This window comes from Rhipicephalus microplus, chromosome 1 (genome assembly GCF_043290135.1).
Source record: "Rhipicephalus microplus isolate Deutch F79 chromosome 1, USDA_Rmic, whole genome shotgun sequence".
Classification (NCBI taxonomy): Eukaryota; Metazoa; Arthropoda; class Arachnida; order Ixodida; family Ixodidae; genus Rhipicephalus; species Rhipicephalus microplus.
The window spans coordinates 137,261,323-137,286,782 of record NC_134700.1 but is presented as its reverse complement, the minus strand read 5'-3'; the positions used below and the strand labels follow the sequence as shown (position 1 = coordinate 137,286,782).

The window sequence follows — 25,460 nt, the reverse complement described above, 5'->3', positions numbered from 1 at the left end:
CAAGCACGTTGCTCTAAGACATATAAAAGCGAATTTCGAAAGAATGCGTGACGGTCAATTTCTAATGAATTTTTTCGTACCTGATTTCCACCATTTCATAAATTTTAATAGTGGTCATAGACGCAAAACATTTCCTCCTCAAAATATCTTGGGAAAAATACTTTAAAACGGATGTGTATATGCGTGTGATTTCCTCAATCTGTTTGATCGAAATTGTTTTTTTTTTGGCGAGTTTCATGGTTGGGACAGTTGGCGTGAAATCGCCCATAAACAATAACATCACTTTTAGAGCGAAAGCTCTTATGAGTGTAGAATACAGGTCACGCGCGGCGCTATACTTGTACGCCACCGCCGCCGCTGGTGTACATAAGCAGAACCGAAAGAAAAAAAATCTGTCTTAACAAAAAAAAAAAAAACACCCCATGTCACAAGGTGATTTGAACCCGGGTACTCCGCGTGACATTCCTGCATTCTACCGCTGAGTCACGCCAGCACTTGCAACTCGTTTATAAACTGGCCTTAGGCAGGCTTGATGTCGGGAAAGGAATCGCGTTATCATGAGTTACGAAGCGTTTTATAACATTAGAGGAACAGCCAGGCTAGCCCACTTTAGCCAGGTGTCACACAACGCGGATCGCGTAACGCATGGGTCGTCCAATGCTCCAACGAATTACAAAAATTGTTCTTGATCACCTAGCGCATAACCACTTCAGGCATAATTCTTCATCGTCATCAGCCACTGTATAATAAAACTGCACAAAATTCCTAGCAAGTGTGTAGCTGACACCACGATTCCCCTAAGAATGATGATATAGCAGGAAGGATGTAGCCATAGTGAATGCTGGCCTACTACATAAACATAATGAATATTTATAGCGTAGTGGGTACGCAGCAAGTGTGCTTCTAGCATTTACCCAAACAGTGTTAAGAAAAGGATCTGAAAGACCACTCTTATAGATTTCGTAGTGAATATGCTGCGCATTCCACGCAGGCCTGGTGTTTTTTTTCGCAGCATGGTAGACGTGTGCATGAAGGAAAGGCTGGCAAGGGAATCTGAAAGCAGTACTATTGGGGCCTGATGAAGCGATGACAGGGCACTATTATATGCGAAACATAGGTGGCGTTCAAGTTTTATGGTGTTTCTTTGTTATCCTTTACTTGATGACATCTATGTTATTTCTGGCTAAATACAATCGCTTATACTTACGGCTTCAGACTACGCGGTAAGCTTTCGCTAAATATTTGAGAATGTGTGGCACATGCGTTCAGGCATTCTCATTTCCTCAATGAAATGCCTTGGCATAAAAAAGCCTCTCTTAGTGATTGACCTATAGCTACCTAATATTCGGCAGATTATAGGGTGTGTTCGCCCATCATACAATTTTGTTTTCTTACCAGGCCCTCTTAATAGTTAGGCCTTTCAGATATTTCTTTTTAATTAAAAGTGAACAGCTTCTGGGCTTATGCCCTTATAAATGTTTACCATTTTTCGTCACAAATTTCGATAAACACGATGTGATTTGCGAACCGTGATTTGCTGGAATAAACTCTCTGAAACTTTGTTCCTGTTTCTTCACAGTATATTCTTAATTGTTATCGAAATCATGCTGTAAAAAAAAAACATCGGAGGGATTGTACCCTCTTTTTGGCCAGTTCAAGATCACATTTTTCGTCGCTTCTCGTGAGAAGAAACTGGTTAATAATAAGTCTGCAGAAGTAAGATATGCTCATGATGTGTGTATTTTTTGGCAGGAAGAACCATTCGATTCTCAGTTGCACAAGGAGCCATGTTTTGGTCAGCCCATACACAGACGAAACACGTACATTACGATTTATTCCAGAAGACTAGAAACTGTACATATATATATATTTCATTTTGCAGGAAGCACTCCGTGGAGACAAGTGCACTTTCTGAGGAAATGGAAGTGCACGTCAAACTCGGGTTGATGTAAGTAATAAATACTGTTTTTATTTAGGACAACATAGCAAGAATGTTTCGTGCTGCATGGTTGTGTTATGAGCCATATTTGATCTTCAGTTCCTCCGAAGAAAAATACAGTGAATGAATGGGACAAGGCCTCACCGACCTCCTTGGTCAAGATGAAGTCATTATGATTTCTGGTAAACGAAAGCTCTCACCTGGCAAAAGAAAACTTTCGCGAGGTTCAGGAAGGATCGAAAAGATGGATACACAACACTTCTTTTTCTCTAGCCTTACCCAGTCCTGTGGGCTTCTGCAGCATTTAATTGTCAAATAATAGTAGCATTTGAACGCAACAGAAGATTTGGAATTCTGAAAACTCCGTGAACTGCTTAAAAACATGATCTCAGAAAAGGCATTATACTACGCATGCTTGTACCGCATCTAGTGAGGAACATTTTTCAGCATCTGGCAGGCACTGCCCAGTTACGGTGGACGTCATATATTAAAATACGAACTTTACCATTAACTCATAACTAAGCTCAGCTGGACTCACGGGGGTTATTTCCCACATGTGTGAAGAAATTGTTGTTTGAAATATATGTTATGTTGGGAAAGTTGCTGCCAGGATCGTATACTATATACACTAATTCCCTGCGTGAACAAAAAAGAAGAAGACGGTATACTTTTGCGTTAAGATAAATATCCAAGTGTCCATTTTTAAGAAACTCTGACAAGCATGGTTGAATTAGCATGTGTTGTAGAGTTTTATGAAAGAAATACCGCCAGGAAATAAAAGTTTCGATATATGATCCAGCAAAAAACGAGCTATACTTGGACATGTGTAGCGACGTTTTCCGGTGCACAGCAGTTACAATAAGAACATTATAAAATTTGAATGCGCAGACTACTTTATACTGTGTGGGTATGTTGCTGTTTGTTGTTTTACAAGAACATGAATAGCAACAGTAGGGCTCCATTAGCGAAAAACAATTTGGCTGCTTGTGTGAGGAGACAGTTCTGTAGTAACAATCGTAGCCGAATCATTGACCAGCTGCAATATTACGAGGCATCTTCATTTGAACCACGTTACGAACGAAAGCCTATGTGGCAACAGCTTAATCAGGCTGCATCCTAATTATAGTGCAATGCTGGATACATTAAAGCGCGATCGTATTCATCCAAATGCATGATATCCCAAAAAATAGTATTTTGCGGATATCAACTGCAAATAACCGGTTCATTAAAAAGCCAAATAATTACATTTGCAGTGCCTAGCATTTGCTCAGTAAGTGACTTAACATTACAATGATACTTGTGCAGCTGGTCGGCGAATTCGCACACGCTGGAGCAGCCGGCTGAATTGTCTGCGCCACTGCTGGCAGAAAGTCTTGCCGAGATGAGAACTGCCGACATGCTGAACGACATCAACAAGTACGTGAGGCTTGGCTGCTTTACACGGAATTCACAAACACGTGCACTAAATGCATGTGAATGCATCGAACTTTGATATAACAACGAATATTATCCCTTATGCAAAAGGCTGGTGGCTGAAATGGATGCTTACGATCAACCTGGCATGATGGCTGGCGAGCTGACTGTTGAAGACCAGACGAGAGAAGTGTTCTTGTGGGGTTGTAAAGTGAGAACACGAGGTGAGTGTAGCATGTTGGGCTTTTGTAATAACGTGCAACGTTTTACTTCAAACATAACGGTCATTTTCGCACCAGCTTACAAGAGTGTCTATACTGGGAGTGTGCAAATATCCGGTAATTTTTATTAAATACATTAGCAGCGTTTATATTTGAACCAGTTCTTGAATCGGATAGTACATATTCAAACTACCAAATATTTTTGAATATTTTTGATTATTAGGCTACGATAAAAGAACTTGAAAGGATTGAGACGTTGGGGCAGAAGGGGGACGTTGCTTTCTTTAATCATTGAACTACCAAGATTTATACAGCCATAGGTTTTATGGCACAGTAGACGCTATAATAATTACAACATTGGAACGTTTTTCCTTGAGGGTTGTCAACACGACAAAATAATCATTCCACGATCTTCATCATGATAATCTGCGTGATGTTGACTCAATAAATTAGTTCGAAAAAAAGCAGTATACGAAAAAACAGCATACCAAGTTGCAAAACAGGATGTCTCAAGATGAAAGGAGTCTTTGTAACACACGTAATATTGCATAGTAGATGAGTGGAACCACACCACGCATCAATACACGCTAACAAGGGGGTACTTTAAAGGCCGATCCAACGCAAGGCCGTGAATCATATTCAATAATAATCGACTGCAAGAGCATAAATAAAGAGAACAACAACGTATTCACGTGCTTCCTTACGGATGCGTAAGGCAGCACGTGAACATTACCGGCTCTTCTGATTTACCGCTACGGAGGCGTAGCGGGTAATCAGATGATTCGCAAGAGCAAAAATTATGACGTCGTGGTCACTTAACAACTGCGCTTACAGCATGCCCTTTAAGGCAGCCTAAAACGACCACTGTTGGGCAGACAGGCGTTCGTTTCCTCGAGGCATGGTATATGCATGCACTCAGAACCGAAACTAGGCTAAAAATTGAGGAGGTGATTCACACGGGGCCCGAATACGCGCTATCGTGGTCTGCTCTTGAAAATGAAGCTCAAAAACCATGTTTTTAAGTAAGTGATAGGGTTTCACGTCTGAAAACTACCATATGATTATGAGAGACGCCGTAGTGGAGCACTCCGGCAAATTTGACCAACTGATGTTCTTTTAATGTGCTTCTAAATATGAGCACACAGGCCTGAAGCACTTGTGCCTCTTTCGAAGAAGCAGCCGCCGCGGCTGGGAATTGATCCCGCGACCTGCGGGCAGCAGTCGAGTTGCCTTAGTCAATAGGCCAGGCGGGTAATGAAGCCCAAGCGTCCTCAAAGTTATTTTACACTCGGCAGGTAAAACGAAATTGTGCTTAACATTTTGTGCATCCTGATATCTTATACCACAAAGACTGTTGTACCCTTCCATGTCGTGCATGTGTTAGGTATACCCGTAAAATCTGTGGCAAAGGATGAGGAGCAAACTACAAACAGCGTTAGCAACCTTTGCTTCTAATCAGATCAGAACTACATTCACAGCGTTCATTGATATGTGCTGAATGCTTTTTAGGCTTCAGCACAACGCACAATAAAATAGTATGCAGAATATTTAACAGTCTACAAATAATTAATGGTATGCTTCATGCGATGGGCGAACAATTAGAATATGCACAACAACAAAAAAAGAATTGTTCTTTCATTTTCTTTGCAGGGAAGATCCTTAATGAAGAGTATGAAGAAAACCACAACTTTGGGTTTCTAGAGGTGAGGTATATTTACTGTTTAGAAACACTGCGAAAAAAGGAGATGTACATTTATTAACTTTCTTTCTAAGGCATCGGCTCAGTTTGACCAGAAAATTAACTTTCACAGAAATATTTTACAGCAGAACTGTAAAGGCCGAGCTTGTCCGTTTGTCGTATATAGAAAATTATTGTGATCATGAACCCGCCTGTGCCATTTTTGTTATCTTCTTAATTACCTTCATTTTCTGCTTCACTACCAGAAACCATTTTGCCAATTCATCCGTTGAGCGATTCGTTACCTAGATAGCTGAAAGACTTGCAGAGAGTGTGGTAGAAATAAACAATCAGTTTCATAATAGGAATTTCCTGGCTATCTTTTATTGCCTAGGAGAGCTTGAGGTATACTATTCCCGTGATGTGAAAACGAGGAGATAGCTTATTAAAATAAAGTGCGGCAAGGTGGTGGGAAATCGAAGGGGCAGTGAATATGACATATGCACCGGTAAGGAGGAGGAAATTAATGACGGAAGAAGTGTTCAGAGGGAGAGATAGAAGTAGGCACGAAACATCAATAAAAACATTCGAAAGACAAAGAAGAACAGACGGAAGGTGAGAAGCCGAGTACAAATACGGAGATAGGAAAAAGAAGAAAAAAATAAACGCGACCGGCCCAGTACACAGACAAATATAGAGAAACACGGGCATAGAACAAAAAAAAGGAAAGAAAGAAAAAAATGAAATAAGGAGAGAGAGAAAAATAGACAAAGAAAAAATGATTCAGAAAGCAAAAAAATAAACAGCGACCAAGGTAAAAGTGAGTTTGGCTACACAGAGGCAGATATGCATAAAGGTTAGGATATGGAAGCAATTAAAAAATAGAAGGTGAGATAAAGCAGCACTGAAGGAGATATAGAAACAGACATAGACAGAGACAGCGAAAATAGGAACACAAAGAGAAAGGGTAGAGAAAAAGACAGAAACATGGTCAGATGTAGACGCACAGAGATAAAAGGTAGCAAGCAGCCTACAGAAAGAAATATTAGAAAAAAAATGGCAGCATATCCACGGGATTAATGATGGAGAGTGTGGCGAAGCATTCGTCCGTCCATTCGTTCTTGCTTCCGTCCATCCATGCGGCTGTCTGTGTGACCGCCCGTGTGTCCATCCGCCCGTCCGTGCGTGCGTATGTTCGTGCGTCCGTCTCTGCGTTCGTCCATGCATCCGCCCCTGCGTCCGTTAATGCGTCCATCCATGCATCTGTCTCTGTGTCCGTTCGTCCATCTATTCAACGCTCCAAGTACCACCATCTCGCATCTTTTAATCATATATTCCCCATATAGAAGCACCGCCATCCAGCGGACATTTGAAGGACTAAACGAGGGGCGGCACACGCACACCTTCTTACGGCTTGCGCTTCGGGTCTACTTCCCACCTTTAACCACCTCGACTTCATGGTATATACTAGTTCACGGTATTCATGACACTGCGGCCGAAAGCTCGCTAAACTTTTCTAAAACCAAGGAGGTTATGTCCAGCGAGTGTAACGTAGCAACCCTTTCTTGTGAGATAGTGCTCAATGTACATGCCAATGGCTGCTAATGGGGAATGAGAGACAGGAGAATTCGACTTTTAGTTAACGCGTACGCTGCGAATTTTTTGTTGTTCAACAATGCACAGGAGGAGTCTGCCGCCGGCACCACCTTGCAGGTCAAAACGTAAGACTAGTTACAACTACTACGACTACGACTACTACGAGGGATGAGCGGGCGCCGCTTTAAGGAGCTTCGCCACTAAAATGAGCAGAAACCATAGGCACAGGTAGTACACTGCATCAAGTAAAGCGTGCTGTGTGGCACAAAAAACTCTCAGCTTGATGAGCCGGCATGAGCCCTCTTCATTACCTTCTCCATAGTCGTCCTGTTGTTCCTTTTCTTCTTCCCTCCAAGAACACGAACGCCGATTTCTTTCCAAGAACACGAACACCAGTCCTGCAACGCCATGGTGACCACAGCTTACGAGACTTTATACGAGCCTCGTTAATATTTTCCTCTGGCAACGGCATTGTAAAATAAGCTTAAGGTGTAGCCGGAACGCGTTAAACCTTTATTTGTTAGTTGTAACTTGTCGTCCTGTATAAGGTCACTACACTGTCAAGAATTTAGTAACGTCATAAGACGAACGCCTGGTGTAATAAAAATAAGATGTTTGGAGAAGTACATGCTTTGTTATTTCTGATAGGACGCTCCCTATCTAAGAGCTAGGCTACCATTCATGGTTATATTGCGTTTACGCACATTTGTTTTTCTTCTTTTACTTGGTGACAAACTCGTTTATTGATCAAACTTGAAATCATCATCATCATCATCATCATCATCACTTGCATCAGCCTCATTGTGCTCACTGCCAGACAAAGGCCTCTCCCATGTCCGACGAGAACATCCTGTCTTGTTGCTGCTGCCACTTAATACCCGAAAGCTTGCTGTCCACCTAACTCCCTGTCTCGCCTTCGCCCGCTTGCCTGCTCTTGGAGTTCAGTCTGTGATCTTCAATGACCAGCGCTTATCTGGTCTTCGCGCTACGTGCCCGGCCCATGAGAATTTCTTCTTCATTTTGACTCGGATGTCCTTACAACCCGTTTGTTCCCTGATACACTCGGCTCTCTTCTTGTCCCTTAGCGGTACACCTATATATTCCTTCCAATTGCTTGCTGCATCGTCCCCAGCTTGAGTTGTAGTCAGCCAGGTTTCTGCTCCATAGGTAAATACCGGTAAGATGCAGCTGTTATATACCTTCATCTTGAGGGATAGTGACAATTCATCATTCATAATTTGAGAATGCTTGCCGGATGTGCGCGACCTCCTTTTTATTGTTCTAGTTACTTCAGTCTCGTGGTTCGGCTACGTGGTTATTACCTGTCATAAGTAGACGTAATCTTTTACTACAAGTTCAAGTGCACTAATACCTATTTCTAAGCACTGCTCTCTTCAAAGTTGTTGTACATGACTTCTGTTTTCTGTAGAATAATTTTAAGATCAACCTTTCTGTTCTCCTCGTATAATCCAATGTCGTCGGCGAAGCGCAGGTTACTAAGCTACCCTCTATTAACTCACATCTCCAACTCTTCTTATTCTAGGCCTCTGAAAACCTTCTGCAACTTGGGAGGGAGGACGCGGGAAATAGCATTGGGAAGACCGTATCCCGTTGTCTTACACCCTTCTTTATTAACATTCTGCTTGTTGCTTTAAGGAGCACTATGGTGGCAGTTGACCCGCTGTAGATTTCTTCCAGGCTATTCATGTATGCTTCGTCGACGCCCTGATTTCGTAGTGTCTACATGAGGGCTCATATCTTGACGGAATCAAAGGACATTTTGTAATCTATCAAGGCTATGCATACTGGTTGGGCATATTCTGAGCATTTCTGTATCACCTGATTGATCGTATGAATATGGTCGATTGTGGAGCAGCCTGTACGAAACCCTGCTTGATCCTTTAGTTGATTGAATTCTAATATGTGCTAGTTCTGTTTGCAATTACCTTTGCAAATAGCTCGCATACGACAGAGCAAGATGATCGGCTGTACTCCTTGAAGTCCTTGTCGTCCCGTTTCTCATAGATTAAGATGATGTTAGCCTTCTCCCAAGCTTTTGGTACCCTCCCCTTCAAGTGACACTTTGTAAACAGTGTGGCCAGTTTTTGCAAAGCAATATATGATCCCCGTCTTTGCGCCGATCTGATGTTAGCTGATCCTCACCTGGAGCTTTGCCTCTTTCCATTTCCCTTTAATGCGTTTCTGAATTCTTCGGTCATTAGTGGCGGGGTGCCATCAGGGGTACTGCTAGTTCCTATAGTAGGGTCGTGCTCCTCCGGGCTACTATACAGATCTCTGTAAAACACCTCCGCTACTTTAACTGCCCTATCCCTATTTGCGGTTACTTGGCCTTCCTCGTCTCTTAGTCTATACATCTGGTCTTAGATACGAAGCATCTTTAGAGCCAGCTTGCTCCTTTGGCGTCCGTGCTCCAATGCGCATACGCCTCCCGTCCATCTCTCTGTTCTTCTTATTACCCCTCTCTCGCTCGCCTTGCAATATAGACGCAGGCAGCATCTGCTAGTCAAGCTCACTTCCCCTATCTTCTCTTGGGATCCCCCCCCCCCCGCGCCCCCCGGGTCTGCTGCCCTCGTCTGTGCATGCGCGTCCCCTCCCTTCTTTTCTCGCCTCGCAACGCCTAGCACGCAGCGTCTGCTAGCGAGTTTCTTGATTGAAAAAGCCGACTGCTCACGCTGCCCAACCGTTCACTTGCCAAATCGTATATATAGCGACTGGATCTTGAACTCTAGGGAAGTGTCGGTGGGAGATTTCTGGTCTGCGCAGTAGAACACCAAAAATTTGCAGCGGGCGCAATAAATATAAACGGACAGCGGATATTTGTATCCAGTCAAAGTCTTCTGTCTCTCATTACCCATTAGCAGCAATCGGCACGATTCAGTTGGAAATACCAATCTGCCACTGCGTGATTTGCGCCTCCACGGGTGTCTCTTTCGCGCCTTGTCGCGCTGAACGCCGGCGTCCACGCCACCGCTAGTGTAAGCGTTAGCACCCGCAGCTCCACATCTACACATGGTTCCCTTCAGCAGCAGATGATGTAACTTTTTACCTATCCAAAGTTTCTTCTTCACCGCTTTGACGCTTCCTCCATTCTTTAGAGCAAGTTCAATTCTCTCCACTTTATACATCTTAGCTCCAATATCTTGTGCCTATATTAAACTTTGAAACCTCTGTCTGTTCTATTTTGTCTGTTGCGTTTGAGGCGTTCATGCTGTGACGTTTTTTTGATGAGATTATTTGTCTCCTGGGAGAGCTTGCTAGTTTCCCCTCTAGCTACCATACCTCGAACTTCTACTGCACACTCCGTAATGATACTCGTCAGATTATCATTCATTGTGTGAACCCTAAGACCAGTTTGCTTGATAAGAGCTGAATGTCTACTTTCAAGTGGGTCTTAGAATTGCTGTACTTTCCAGCTCAGTGTTAGCTCATTGATTGTGTTCTTGAGTATCACTTGTCGTCGTCCTATCTTCAAGCCTGCACGAATTGAAGACCTTACCATTCTTTGGGCACTGAATCGTACCTCTACAAACACTTGCACATCCTGCATGCTGCCTGGGTGTACAGTCAGTATGAAGTCCATTTCATTTTAATGTAGTCGTTAAGACTCCTGCATGTCCACTTTCCGTTCACTCGTTTTCGATCGAAGGTATTCAATATCCCCAAATGATTGCATTCTGCGAATTCCACTAACTCCCCTCTGGCACTTCCAGTACCATTGCCATAATCCCCTACTGCCTGGTCTCCAGCCTGCTTCTTCCCTACCTTGTCATTGAAGCCGTTCATAAATATAGTACACCGTGTTTTTGCCTTTTTCACTGCCGATTTCACGTCATCATGGGTCGATGTAAGTGCGTAGGCCTGTACCATCTTCATTTTGTATTACTCGATAGGTTCACTACATTACACGTCACCCTTTCATTATTGTTGGAGTATTCCTCTATGCTACCAGCTATATTTCTGTTCATAATGAACACCACCGCCAGTTTTCTTTTTCTTTCAGTCAAGCCTCAATAGCAAAAGATGCGCCAATTCTGTAGCATCGTGTAGGCCTCATCTGTTGTCCTAATCTCACTGAACCCTATTACATTCTTTTTAACACCCTCTAGTTCTTCGAATAGCACAGGTAGGCTTGCCTCACTAGATAAGGTTTGAACGTTTAAAGTGACCAAGTTCAGGCTATAACTGTTGGTTCAAGCGCACGAATAAACAGAAAGAAAGAGAGGACAATTTGCTTGTCCTCTCTTCCTTTCTGTTTATTCGTGTGCTTGAGCCGACAGTTATACCATGCATATCCACCTAGTCCAACTTTCGATTCTGTTGAGGTTCAGGCTCGAATGTCACCCTGTCCAGACCCAAAGACTCTTAGCACCGCCTGCTGCGTCACCGATCTGACCGCTGTCGTGTCCAGTTGTTTCGCAGCCGCGGGGGACTGAGGGCCGAGAGCTAATCGGCGTATTTACGTGGGAGGTAGTGGCGAGATACGTCTTCAGGGCAGACAATCCTTCTCTAGCAAGGGAGCGCGTTACCGCTGGCGTTCACCAGTGAGGCCAAGCCCCAGGCTTCCTTGATGCAACTCGATCCTCATGCAGAAAACGTTTTTAAAATCTGATAAAGAATGGCGCGTCTTTGGAATTGGAACGACAGACCTCTTGCACGCGAGGCTCATATTATAACACTACGCCATCGCGAGCACTTTCACGCATGAAATAAGCAGTCACAAAGCGACATTCAATGCGATGAATTCTAGATGCTTAGACCTAATACAACGGTCAGTGTTCGGTGCAAGTCAGTTTCGTGTGAAGCTTTACCTCCATGCGCAAGTCATCTTGTTCAAACATTATCAATAACCAGACGTATCCAAGAACTTTATTTCTAAAGAAATCTTCAAATAACATCAAGAATAGATGCTTTCATGACACAAAACTATTGTTGTATTCTTCAGGTGTTTGCGCAATGTATATTAACCCATATATGCCAACGGTCTTGCATGTAGGATAGTGAATCTTTTTAATGTAACTGAAATGTTTTTTCTGTAAAAAAGCTAGCGCCACCTAATGCCTGTTTATGATGCTATGTCCTCGTCACATGCAAGCCTAAGTGATGACTGAGCTACAAATAGCCACGTACTTGCAGTCATAAATTGTCAATTTGCGTGCATGTAGCTGAGCGCCATTTCGCAAAAAAATATAGATATTATAAGATCATACTGTTCTCGATCTTGCTGATATTTTTGTTGATTGTTTGTCAGTTATTGGGTGTGCAGTAACTTTCGTATGACAGTGATAGGCGTTAATGTTTTGTTCACGGTGTGTCAAACATAGGTGTCCTACACGCAAGACGACTCCAAAGTCATTGTTTGAAAGATTTTTTTTAATAAAAGCTTTGTTCTATTTTCTGAGGTCATAGAAGCAACAATGTTGTGAAATAAATTAGTTTTCTTATTTTCCTAAGTTTAGGTATGTATGGGTTAATACAAAATAACTAAAGTATATTGGAGACACCTAAAGAATAGATAATTGAATATGTATGTGGGGTTCCCATTCAAGTGGCAGTTTTCAGTTCCATATGCTTTTACCTGTCTCCCTTCAACGGCAACAACAACAACAACAAAGCACTGCACATGTTCGCGGAGCGTCCACGGGCATCATCGTCGTAATTTTGCATAATTCACTTTACACATGCCATTACCTTTTTTGTGACATCTTGACGATGTTATTGTTATATTTATTACCTTTCATTTTTGTTTCAGAATGGTGACACTTACCATTTTGTTCACTCCAGCGCATACGGAGGAAGCAAAGGGTACGATGACATCAAGCATTTAGCGTAGTTTACTATTCCTTCCAAGCAGCACGTAGCCAAATATTGAGTTTTACATTAATGCCGTGAAAATAGAACGTATCTTCCCAGGATAGTGGTGCGAGATAGTTGCTTCATCACCTTGAGAAGTTATATCTGCAGCAAAGTGAACCAGAACAGAAGACTAAGAAACAGTACGACGAAAACAAGAAAGCGTCATCATCTGCGTATTTTTGTTTCTTCATCCTTCTTACTCGTCTTTTCGCGCTGAAAGTATGAAAGTACTTGCTCAGGAAACAACTCTCTCGTACAAAACTTATGAATGAACATTCATTGGCACGCATACCTTAGAGAAATGTAGTGAGCCTTTATTAGAGACCCTACGACTCCCCTACGACTCCCCTCGACACACATACCTCTGCCGACAAAAATACTGCAACACCATTTGTATATTCTATTGTGCTGACTATATGTTTTGCTCACAAATAATATTAGTAACAGTAATAATACTATTATTATAAACTATTATTATTAATATTAATACTTTCTGTTTACCACCCAAAACCACAATATATAGCTTTTTTGCAAGTACTGTGGATTGATTGATTGATTTGTAGGGTTTAACGTCCCAAAACCACCATATGATTATCAGAGACGCCGTAGTGGAGGGCTCCGGAAATTTAGACCACCTGGGGTTCTTTAACGTGCACCCAAATCTGAGCACACGGGCCTACAACATTTCCGCCTCCATCGGAAATGCAGCCGCCGCAGCCGGGATTCGAACCCGCGACCTGCGGGTCAGCAGCCGAGTACCTTAGCCACTAGACCACCGTGGCGGGGCGCAAGTACTGTGGATGACTGAAGACAGGTGTTTTTCGTAAAGAGAAAGTTTGATAGAGGCACGTATAAATGGGCATACAGACCTGTCATCATCATCATCATCATCATCATCATCATCATCATCATCATCATCATCATCATCATCATCATCATCATCATCATCATCATCATCATCATTATCATCATCATCATCATCATCATCATCATCATCATCATCATCATCATCATCATCATAATCATCATCATCATCAGGCGGATGATGATGATGATGACAGGCACACAGAATAAAAAAAATGTTGGAAAGTTAGTCACGTAAGCACGTGATAGTTGCTTGGCAATATAAGGACAGATGACATTCATTCGAATGGCTGTTGAGGTTTCATTTGGAAATTGCACATTTGACTTACTTATTTTTCGAAAACAATATCCTATTCTTGCGAGATATATTTTTTTGCTGGAATGCCCATTCCACTTTCCCTAGGAAGCACTTTAAGACGTCCGTAAAACTGCACTCGTCGATCGAAAGGAAGACTCTGTAGGTGCGGTGACATAGCCTCGCGTTGCCTGTAGCACGTGGTTGCACAGCGTTCCACCAGGTTTGCTAGCCCATGCTAGTCCCTGACCCTTTAGCTTTCAGTCACTAGAAAAAGCGCTACCCGGCTTTTTTAAAAATAAAAGTTGCGTGTCTCCAGTCGGCATGACCAGCGCAGGCATGATTCTATTTGATTTTTATTTTTTTTCTTCGTATATCATATGGTATTGCCACACAGGGTCGACTTGTTGGTACGCGTTTCATTTTCTTCTTCCGTTGAAGTGAACGTCGAACTATCTTCATAACTTATGTTTGTTTTCAAAAACAAACGTTGTGAAAGGCATATTGATCACTGGAACTGATAAGAAGGTATCTGTAAATGTCGCACCTAACACGTGTGCACAATTTTTTCTGAAGTCGCTGACACAATTTTGATGTAAACAAATGCTACTCTCTATGTCAGCTCACAGAACTTTTTTTTATGAATTTTACAGCATCCTGTATGGATCTGTTTATCCACCATCATCAATCATGCACCCCATTGAGTATGGATTTCTGAAGAGTAAAGATCCGGACTCAGAAAACGGTCTAGTGTTCATAAGAAGTGGTGAGTTTCCTGCCTTTCGTTGTCCATGTATACCAAAGTTCCTGAGAACTGTTAGCATTTGCACATTGCTTCTTGTATGATGATGTAAAACAAGTGATCGTTTTCGCCTTCTTGCAAGCAATATGAAAGTCTGTTTATCCACATGGAAACGTTTGGTTTACCAGATTTTTGTTAAGTAGACATTCAACAGTACGTGGTGTACCATACTATAAGCGCATTTACAGCATAACTTATTTCTTAACTGTCCAGCAGTGCTCAATGTTTCCTTCTAGGTTTCAAAAAGCTAGGAAAGTCTGGCGGTTATTGCACAGACAGTGTAAATTGCATACTATTCGCACAGTTCAAGCCGACTCATAAGAAGGCCGTATCTTATTGGTCCATCATCATCATCATCATCATCATCATCATCATCATCATCATCATCATCATCATCATCATCATCATCATCATCATCATCATCAGCCGCAGCAGCAGCAGCAGCCTGACTGTGCCCACTGCAGGGCAAAGCCCTCTCCCATGATCCGCCAATTGTCCCACTCTTGTTCTTTCTGCTTTAACTTTACACCTTCAAAAGTTTTAATCTCGTCAGCCTACCTAATTTCCTGTCTCCCCCTCGGGCGTTTGCCTTCTTTCTGAATCCAGTAAGTTACTCTTAATGAATAGCGGTTATCTTGCCCTATGTGCTATGTGCCCGATCCATGTTCATTTCTTCTTGATTTCAACAATGGTATCCTTCACCGCGGTTTGTTCCCTAACCAACTCTGCTCGCTTCTCGTCTCCTAAGGTTACTCCAATAATTTTTCATTCCATCGCTCGCTGATCCATCGTCTTCAATTCTAGCTGAATCTTCTTTGTATGCCTAGTATTTTCTGCACCGTAGCTAAGTACCGGAAAGATAGAACTGTTAGATACCTTCTTTTTGTAGGCTAGTGGTAGATTATCATTCATGATTTGAGAGTGCTTCCCGAATTTGAGCAACCCCAACCTTATTCTTCTAGTTAGTTCACTCTCATGGTTTGGCTCCACGCTTACTACTTATCCCAAACAGATATATTCTTTTACCACTTACAACGACTTACCACTTATCACAAAGCGCTGTTTTCCGGCGAGACTGTTTTACATTACTTCAATTATATGTATATTCATTTTGAGGTCAATACTTTGATGCTTTGCGTGTACAGTTCTGCAATCATGAGCTGTAATTCGTCCTCTCAGTTACTGATCAAGGCAATGTCATCCTCGAATTGCAGGTTACTAGAAGCTCTTTTTTAGCTTTTATCTCTAACTCTTCGCAATCTAGGCCCCTGAAAACCTCCTGTAAACATGCATTAAAAACCATTGGTGAGATCGTGTCTCCCTGCCTTCCACCCTTCTTTATTGCGACTCTGTCACTTTCTTTTCAGGGGATAATGGTGGCAGTGGATCCACTGTAGAGTGCTTCCAGTATGTTTATGTAGAATTTGTCAATGACCTGACTGACGGTTTGCCTTTTAATGCGACGCAAAATAGAACAACAATAATGAACGGTGGACAACAAGAAAGGAGCGCTGAAAGAAAGACATCGTCGTGTTCTGTAGGCTATGCTTTTTCTGTTGTCGTCGTCTTCGCCTTTCACTTCAATGAAGTAAAACGCAGTACCATCGAGTCCCCGTTGCCACTCTGATCGGCAATGGTCATGATCTTACAATGATTCCGGAAAATCATATTGAGCGAACATGCTGCGTTGCAGTTGTTTGGCATCACACCAGAACTCCGAACCTAGAGAATGTCTGCAGCAAAGCAACCGAGGTAGCAGAAAAAAAAAAGCTATACATCTCACGCATTGCTGGGACCGATTTTGTGTGAAGCAATTGTTGAGTACCTGTTCAAGCTGCATGTGACATTGTTATGACTAAAATTATTATTGTATTTTTTATTCAAGCCGATTGTTACGAGTTAGGTCAACTTCTCTATGTAGATTTAGCGGTTCGCCTACTGTAAGCATAGCAGGTACAATGTCTACACTGGAATTTGAAGGCTAGCTTGTGGTATATATAACGTCAGAACTAACCGCAGGCGAAAGACGTGACGTTCTTCAAAACTAAATGGAAGCTGCATTGCGACTTCATGCATGGCGCAACTTGTAGTCCTTGGAGTATACCTCTGTGATCGAGCTAAACTAGAATATAGCTTACTGTGTCATAGGAATACATATGAAATGGTACGAATTCAAGAGGCCTCAATAAAAATAGGAGATCTTTTCGGGCATTCCGGAATAAAATTGCTTACTTTCTTAGAGAAAAGGGCAACAAAATTCAATTAGAAGAAAAAATACGGATACCGACACAATTGCCGACGGTATGCAATCCAGCAGCAAAAGTCAATCTTTTAACGGATACCCAAGTCTTTTCTTATCAGAGGCGAATCTCTTTCTCCTGTGAAAGGCACCAGTCCAGCCATCAGCACAGTCTTAAAAAGTAAGCTACAGTGATCGTACACAAGTCAATCGGCACAATAAACCTTTTTCTGCCCCAACCCGTGGACTTTCTACCAAGAAAGAAAGCGAAAGGCATCGTCTATAAAATCAATTGTTCCATCGGCCTGGCCACAGACATAGGGGAAAAAACTGTTTAACCAAAATAATCAAGCCGCATAAAAATTGTGTCAGGACGTTCTCAAGGTGACGTCACCGTTGCAGAACACTTGTAAGACGTAGACCATAAAATCGTAATCGAAAGAACCAAAATACCAACAAAAAGCTAATCATTCCGAAACATCAGGAGTCAGTTCAAACATCGAAAAAAACTTGAACCGTTGGGCAATAAACCTGCTGTCAGTTTAAATTCACGGCTTAACTACCGGAACAAGAGCAAGAAGTAAGACAAACTGAGCCTGGAGGGAACTCAAGCGCTGCTGAAACTACGTAATACCTGCGCAATTTCTTATTTGATCCGACCATCGAAATATTTGTGTCTCAATTTCGCATTTGCCGTGTCTTGAGGACCAGTCAATAACTAGTATTGACCAGTGGTCCTCCTGCCTACGCACTACATGCCCGGCTATTGTACATTTATTTTTGTGTATTTCGGCCTAGAAATTCTTAACACCCGTTTGTTCTCTGACCCGCACGCTAGATTCTTGTCCCTTGGGGCTGCACCTATCCGCTTCCTTTTGATTGCCTGCTGCGCTATTCTAAATTTGAACCTTTTTGCAAGCCTATACATTTTTTCTCCGCAGAAAGATCAATAGCAATGATGAAAGTACTCTTTGTTCACCAAGAAAGGCTTCGCTTATTAAAGCTACTATCTTAGGGCATGTAACTGCCCTGACTTAACTGCGACATCACACATAATGCATCAAGTAACGAGCGTGCTCAGTTTGGTAATTCGCTTGGAGAAAATTTACGCCTCTGTGTTAAAATGCAGCCCTCAACGCTGATATGATAAGCTGCAGGTTCTAAGCTCATTCTTTTTTGTCTTGCTGCTGCTAATAGGTACTAGTGTCTTTCAAGTCAATACCACAGCTGTGGCACCAAGTATGTCATACGACAGCGACGATGGTTCATCGGAAGCCCGCTTAAAAGCGGTTGACCTGAAGTGTGACAGCAAGAAAGGATCAGGTTTTCAAATTCTTGTGAATAGGTAAGTGCCTCAAGAACTCGAACTACAAATAAATGATGTCGGTGGCTTTTTTTCTTATCCGCAAACTAAGATAAGACTACACGGGACGTTGCGATAAAGGGCCCTGCAATAATTCTCACCAACTGATTTCCTTTCACCTACAACCATATAACGATGCACAAATGTTACTTCCATTCCTGACTCGTTGCTGGCCAAGGCTGGTAGTCGAAAACATGGTATCGTGTTTAGCAATGACATGCTATTGCGGCTATGCCAGCACAGGTGTGCATTGTCACACAATCGTTCCCCTATTCTGAAGTTATATTAGAAAAAACGTACAACATAATGAACGCACCCGCCACGAACTCTAACTATCGTGTACTTTAATTCCCAGTACCCTTGTTCTTGCTATGAGGCTGTGCATGTAGTGCGTGTGTCGTAGAAGAAGCAATTTGATAATGGTGAAACGCAAGTTCTGAGTATTAAAATTTAAAATACTATGGTCTATATATATATATATATATATATAGATATATATATATATATATATATATATATATATATATATATATATATATATATATATATATATATATATATATATATGTATATATATGTATGTATATATATTTCTCCTAACCATCCCTGTTTTCTCATGTCACAGGATTCCCCCTCCCCCGAAAGAATGCACGCGTTGCATATTACAATGCACGATGAACAAGCAGTCTTAGAACACACACAGAAAAAAGTGTTCAAATGGGCTGTAGTTCCACGTCAGATTGAAGTTCCGTAAAGTCGCACAAAGTTTCACAGGAGAGGGCAGCAATCTGGGGTCAGTACAGCTCTGGTGGGTGAGGCTGACTGTTACGTTCTGGAAAACACAAGTACACCTTGAGCGTAGAAACTGATGAAATAGCTGCCATTATTGCGAGGAGTGGACGCCGTTTGAAGGCCTTGCTGTAGATCAGTCTTCGGCGTCGCTGTCCTTTCTGCGTACATGCTCGTTGTCGTAAACTAATGGGATGGTGTCTGAATCCTTGCCTGACAGAACTTGTGACTTCTTGTCTTGTTCGGTGTTTTCAGAGGTTTCGGAGCTGTAATTTTAGGCGCAGTATTGATCTTTTGTGCCAAATGCGTTTCTGGCACCGATCCCTTATGCGAAGATGCCTCGCTTCTTGAATTTGTTTTAAGAGGCTTGCTTTGCGTCGTCGTCCATGTTGGTGTGTCCGTTGTAGTTCCTGGAGTTCATGGAGTTGCCTTTGTTGAAATTTCTCGTTTTGTTGTGAAAGTTGGTCAGATGGGCATCTTTCAGGAACATGATTCTGCTTTTCTTTGCATGGTGATGTGATCAGTAGATACCTGTAGTCGATACTGTACTGCTGGGCTTGTCTTGCGATGAAAGCATCTTGACCGACTGATGAGAAAGCTCCCAAGATGGTTGTGAGTCATCATTGATTGTAAATGCTTCTGTCAGTTGACAATGCGCTGGCGTTGGTGGATTCGAAACTCCTGCAGTGCTTTGACTCACATGTGTATTATCACTTGACGATGAGAGCACAGCAGACATGGCTGCGGGTGGTTCTGATGGCGTTTGTTTTTCTTTTCGCAGCGCGATTAGGCTGAGAATGTCTGTCGAATGACCCTGGTTCGGAACGTCAGGGTATGGTCTGGTATTCTGAGGATTCACCAGCTTGTCACGCATAAATTCCGTCACACGTTCGAAACCATCTCGGCCTTGTGTGTGACACAAATCATCATGGGATTCGGGTGGTTCAGTAACATCTGAAGTGTTGTGGTGCACTGAACACGTTGAAAATGCCGATTTCATTGCTCTTGGAAAAGCCGGCTTTAGGTTTAGTCTTTTGGCGAAATGGTTTAGATTCCTTTCGGTATACGGAGGCTTTACCTTGTCTGTTGCGACGTGCAAATTACCAGTTGGTGTACGAATGCGTGACGTTTTTTCGGAAGAGTCATATGATGGTGCAATGGTGGTATATTTTCTCTGAGGTCTCGTTTGGAAAATAGGCTTACTGTGCGAAGACTTCGCGTAACTGTGATGGGTGAGTTGAAAAGCCTTCCGCTGATGAGGTATGGACATGTCTTCATCGTATTCTTTGAAACGAATGATCCTTTCGTCTTTGATCTTTTTCCAAGGCTCATCGTTCTCGAAGATGTGGGTGAGGTAAAATTTGAATGCCTCACCTGAGATGTAGTCAGTGAAGTTGGTGATCAACTCCCGTTCCGACCAAGATGCAGCGGTAGCGTGGAGCTCGAACAGGTCGAACCAGTCTTGTACGGGTCCATCGTCCACTGTTCCGGTGTACTTGGGGATGGGAAGGTTAGTAGATGCTTCTGACATGATGCTGGTCGAAGCGTAATGCTAGGCGCTTGCACGGTAGTCCATGTATGCTTAGGGTGTCATGCAGAGAGCTGCGTAGATGATGAGCGACTGATGAAGGGGCAGGCAGGTCTCCATCCTGTCGACTCGTATGACGTTACGATGAATGGGAGACGTGCCCTGGCTCATACGCCATGTTTATTCCATTCTCACTTCTTCCTCGTCTACTTCTTCTAGCCATCCTTGCCTTCTTACGTCATGTATATATATATATATATATATATATATATATATATATATATATATATATATATATATATATATATATATATATATATATATATATATATATATATATATATATATATATATATTTATATTGCTATGTAGTCCTTTACATACCTTTATTAGGCCTGGAAGACGTGGTCACAGCAGTCACATCCGGAGCACAGAACAGACCTAAGCGCTATGCCTACCAACTATGATGATGAAGAACACTATGTGATGATGATAGCTGTGAACTAGTGAAGAAGAAGCGTCTTATCAATTCCCACACTAATTAACCGCGCACGAGAGGATTAGGTGCTAAGTATGCTTTGTGAAAGGCTTTATAATGCGAACACGCAAAGAACTGGTGTCTAGAGTAGCATCTCAATGCTGAGGCAGAAGATCAGAGTGGTGTGGGATGTGTCATGAAGATTCTTATGGCCTCGTTGTCTTGCCTCAGTGTTAGGTCTGCGAGCTGGCGATAGTGACAAAGGTGAGACACTTATTGTTCACATGAGGATGCTGATGGAGTAACAGGAATGTTCGAAAATGAGACGCCTAGAAGACGGGGATCAGCCATAGGCAATTTAGAATGGCGAGTAGACAGTACTACGTTGTATAGCGGTATTATACGCAAATGGGACGAACGTTAAAATGGCGTCCCAGTATTTCTGCTATGGCTCAGTGTACAAGGCTATAACGATGAAATCGCTCAGTCAGCCCATTGGTTTGGGAGTGATAGCTGGAGATTCTTTTGTGGCTAATGCCAAAGACTCTAAGCGATTCGTTCAAAATTTGCGAAAGAACAGCTTTTCCATGGTCAATGAGGGTGTTATGAGGAGCACCGTGATGCAAGATCAAGGCTTGAAGCATAAATGCAGCCTCATCAGAAGCGAAGGCTGAAGTCCCGAAGGACATTTCAGCGTAACGCGTCAAGTGGTTGACAGCTGTCTCTATCCATGGATGGCCAGTGGGAGTCATGGGGAGAGGGCCATATATATAAATGGAAACAACCTCGAATGGTGCTGGCAAACAGGGAACTGGTTGCAGCTCCCCGCTGTTGTTGGAAGCTTTCGGTGCTGCCAAAGGCTGCAGGAGGCGACGTACTTTGCTACCATGGCGGAAAGACCAAGCCTGTAGACATATGTTTTAATGTGATCATACGTTTTCTGAAAACCGAAGTGACCAGCATTCACGCCGTCGTCATAGGTCTTAAGAATATTGTCACGAGGAGAGCGAGGTAGAACGGACACCCAGCGTTGATCAGCCGGGTGCCAGATGGTAAATAACATTGTTATTGAGCTTGAACTGCCTCACCTGTCGGCGAAGCCGGGTATTACGTTGACGCGAATTCCCCTGAAGGCAATCTACGATGCGGTTACAGAAGGCATCAGCGAGTTGGTGAGTTATGATTTATCTATGGTCGTCAGAAAGAATTTCGTCAATGGCAGCTAAGGACGAAACAAATGAGGAAAGATTCACCGCTTAAGTTAGTTGCGGAACCAGTCAATGGTGCCGTTGAAAGTGGGCAGCGAGAAAGCGCACATGCGTCCTGGTGCTTCTTAGCGCACTTGAAGGTAATAGCCAAGTGGTATCCTTGAAGATGTATAATACATTGACCAAGGCTTTCAGATAGATTCTTTAGTGCAGAAAGCCAGCATAAGGTATGTTGATCTGTAAAAATAGTAAAATGTTGGCCATGTAGGCAAGTTCAAAACTTCAGCACCGACCATACGAGAGCTAAGCATTCCTGTTCAGGGATGGTGTAATTCTTCTCGGCATTGGTAGGGGCACTGCTTGCATACGCAATGGCCCTTTCACGTGATGACTAATCGTGTTCCACGAGAAAACCGCAGACGCCGTGACCACTATCATTAAGATGCAGCAGTGTGGGTGCCGTTTTATCGCAATGTCAAAGTACTGGTTCAGATGTGAGGGCGTTTTTCAGATGGCTAAACGCTAATTTGCGTTCGGGAGACCAGTCAAAGCGAACAACGGGAGCGAGTATTTTGAGCAAAGGTGTCGCTATCGAGGCGACGCCTCTTGTTAATCGGTGGAAGCACGAAGCCAGGCCAAGAAATATGCGTAAGACTTTAGTCCTTTCGGGGCAAGGACAGTGAAGAATGGCCGAGACCTTCTCGGGAATAGGACGACTGCCGTCCTTACTCACAATGTCAGTCAGTTTATTTTCCCTAAAGACCCCTGTGGGGTATTACATAATGGGTGGAATTAACATGTTCACATAACAAATAAAATACTTATTACACGGGTTACGATTCTTTACATTTTTGTATCGTAACAAAACATATATAACAATTACCACACGTAAACTCTATTGAAAACAAAAATATATTAAGAGGCTATTTGGTAGAAGATGGTCAGTTACGTGTTGTGCAAATAATGCTGGACATGTTATGTCGACAATGGCAGGAGGGTGGTTGTTCCAATCTTTCGCCGTGCGGAGAAACAATGCTGAAAATGTTGATGTTTGAGCACGCTTTAGTGAAGCCCGCAGTGGGTGGCTCGTCTTGAGCGATATGCGCACTGCGGGCTTAATGCAGCGTGGTTCATGTGGATGAGAACTGTGAAATAATTTAGGGTAAATACAATTGAAGAAATGCGCCGACGCACAGCGAGCGATGGCAGATTGGATAACAGTTTTAGTGATTTAACGCTGATGCCGCATGAATACGAAAAATGAATGAAGCGAGCCGCATGGTTCTGAACTGATTCTATTGCGTTGATGAAGTATGCTTAATGCGCGTCCCAGATAGCAGATGCATATTCTAACTTAGGTCGCACAAGCGATGTGTAGGCAAGTACTCTTATGTGCTTCGGAGTGCTCTTGAGAAGACGTTTTAAAAAGCCTAAAGTTTTATTAGATAATGAAATGATAGTTTGAAACGTTGATTGTTTGGCTGGTAAAGAGGAACTTTTTGGTATTCAGCTGAAGGTGTGCATTTGCAAGGGACGAGAGAACTTCGTCCAGTTATTGCAAGTGCTAAGAGAACATTGACGAGAAAACAACAACGCCGTCCAATTAGCACAGGCAAGCCTTCCATTTAAAGCACTCAGCACGGTGTCAATCACGCACTCCAACTTTGCGGGCGCATTGCATGGCCGAAGGGCATTCCATTGATTGCGAAAGGTACATCTGGTAATGAAAACGTTGTTTTGCTTTATCGTCCCCATGCATCGGTATATTTTATATATTTTTATTTTATTTATTTATACATACTGCAGCCCTATTCAGGGCTATCGCTGAATGGGACGTTATATGATACTAGGCAACAGAGAAAAAATACAAACAAATAATACAAATTGTGAAGCATGTACACTCGTAACAAAGCAAAAGTAAAAATGAAGTTAATTACGCGTCAGTAAGATATTCATCGACAGCAACTATGAAGTCGGTTAGTGGTAAGGAGCGAATGCTACCAGGCAGGTAATTCCACAGTTCTATTGCACGCGGAAAAAAACTGTATTTAAAGGTATTAGTACGAGCAAAGAAAGGTGTTACATTCAAAGCGTGGGAACTGCGGGTACAAGTATCATCAGTAAATATGCCCGTATCGGAACCATATATCGAGACTAGAGAAGTACTCGGCTCCCTGTTCAGCGAATCTGAAGAGTCGTTTATACGTGGCATGGGGTATAGGTCCTTGCGCGCGATCTTGGTAAACAACCAGTTACCTACGCAGAACCCCACAGAACCGTCTCTTTTCTGAACTAAGACGACAGGTGATGACCAAGGGCTAGCAGAAGGGCCTGTTATCTTCCATGTATACATGTTGTCAATGTTTTTTCGATCATTTTCCGCTCGGCTACAGATACGTGATATGGCCGACGACGAACGATGGACGTACTGTCTGTCTCAATCCTATGCGTGCTGACGCATGTCTGTCGCAATACAAGGGAATGGACGTAAAACGAAGCATCGTGCTTGGTCAGAAAGGCAAGCAGCTGTTGTGTCGGCGAATGGGTTAGGTTGGAGCTGATTGCAACTTTGAGGGCAGAGATGGATGAAGAACGTTGAACAGAAATATCTTCAGGGCAAGCCTCTTGAAGAGTAATCACAGAAAGAGAGGCTCTGATATAGTGACGCAGGCAAACATTATGCCCTTCGGAACTATAACTTTTTTTAGATGTCGGGTTTTGTTGCGCAAAAGAATGCGAAGGCATCGTCGAAACGGACCAAGCCGGATGTGAAGGCTATACATGTGGTGATACAGCGTGTAGATATTTCTACGAGCACATCGCCAAGCTCGATGACATCAGGCATAATTGTAAAAATTTGCTGACTGCGTGGAGGTAGCTCAGCGTCTTCTGCAGCAATAACGTGAAGTGGTGTGTCATCTAAGCACTGTGAATTGTATGTAATGCAGAAATCTATCGACACGAACAGTACACATGGGGGAAGGTCGAATGGCGTCCCCTTAAACAGCGAGCAACGTAGGTTCATCGTAGAATGTATTAAGCTTGTAGAGACACACATATAAATCACAGTGTTTCACTTATAAACTAACACAAGGGTCTAATAATGCCTGTACTTCTATGCCTTCTACCTAAACAGTTGTGTTATGTGCCTGAAGATTATGTGTTATGTGCCA

At 42.7% G+C, this 25,460-nt stretch overlaps 1 protein-coding gene across 2 annotated transcripts in view; it reads left to right on the top strand.

The window, feature by feature from the left end:
- The window catches only part of LOC119177847 (rifampicin phosphotransferase), a 97,473-nt gene that overhangs the window by 19,829 nt on the left and 52,184 nt on the right, over window positions 1–25,460 (top strand). For both annotated transcript variants that reach the window (XM_075887406.1, XM_075887407.1), the window contains 7 exons: window positions 1,883–1,948; window positions 3,245–3,355; window positions 3,464–3,576; window positions 5,224–5,276; window positions 12,618–12,670; window positions 14,534–14,646; window positions 18,119–18,266. In XM_075887406.1, the coding sequence (XP_075743521.1) occupies window positions 1,883–1,948; window positions 3,245–3,355; window positions 3,464–3,576; window positions 5,224–5,276; window positions 12,618–12,670; window positions 14,534–14,646; window positions 18,119–18,266 (657 nt within the window). The remainder of the gene's footprint in view (window positions 1–1,882; window positions 1,949–3,244; window positions 3,356–3,463; window positions 3,577–5,223; window positions 5,277–12,617; window positions 12,671–14,533; window positions 14,647–18,118; window positions 18,267–25,460) is intronic.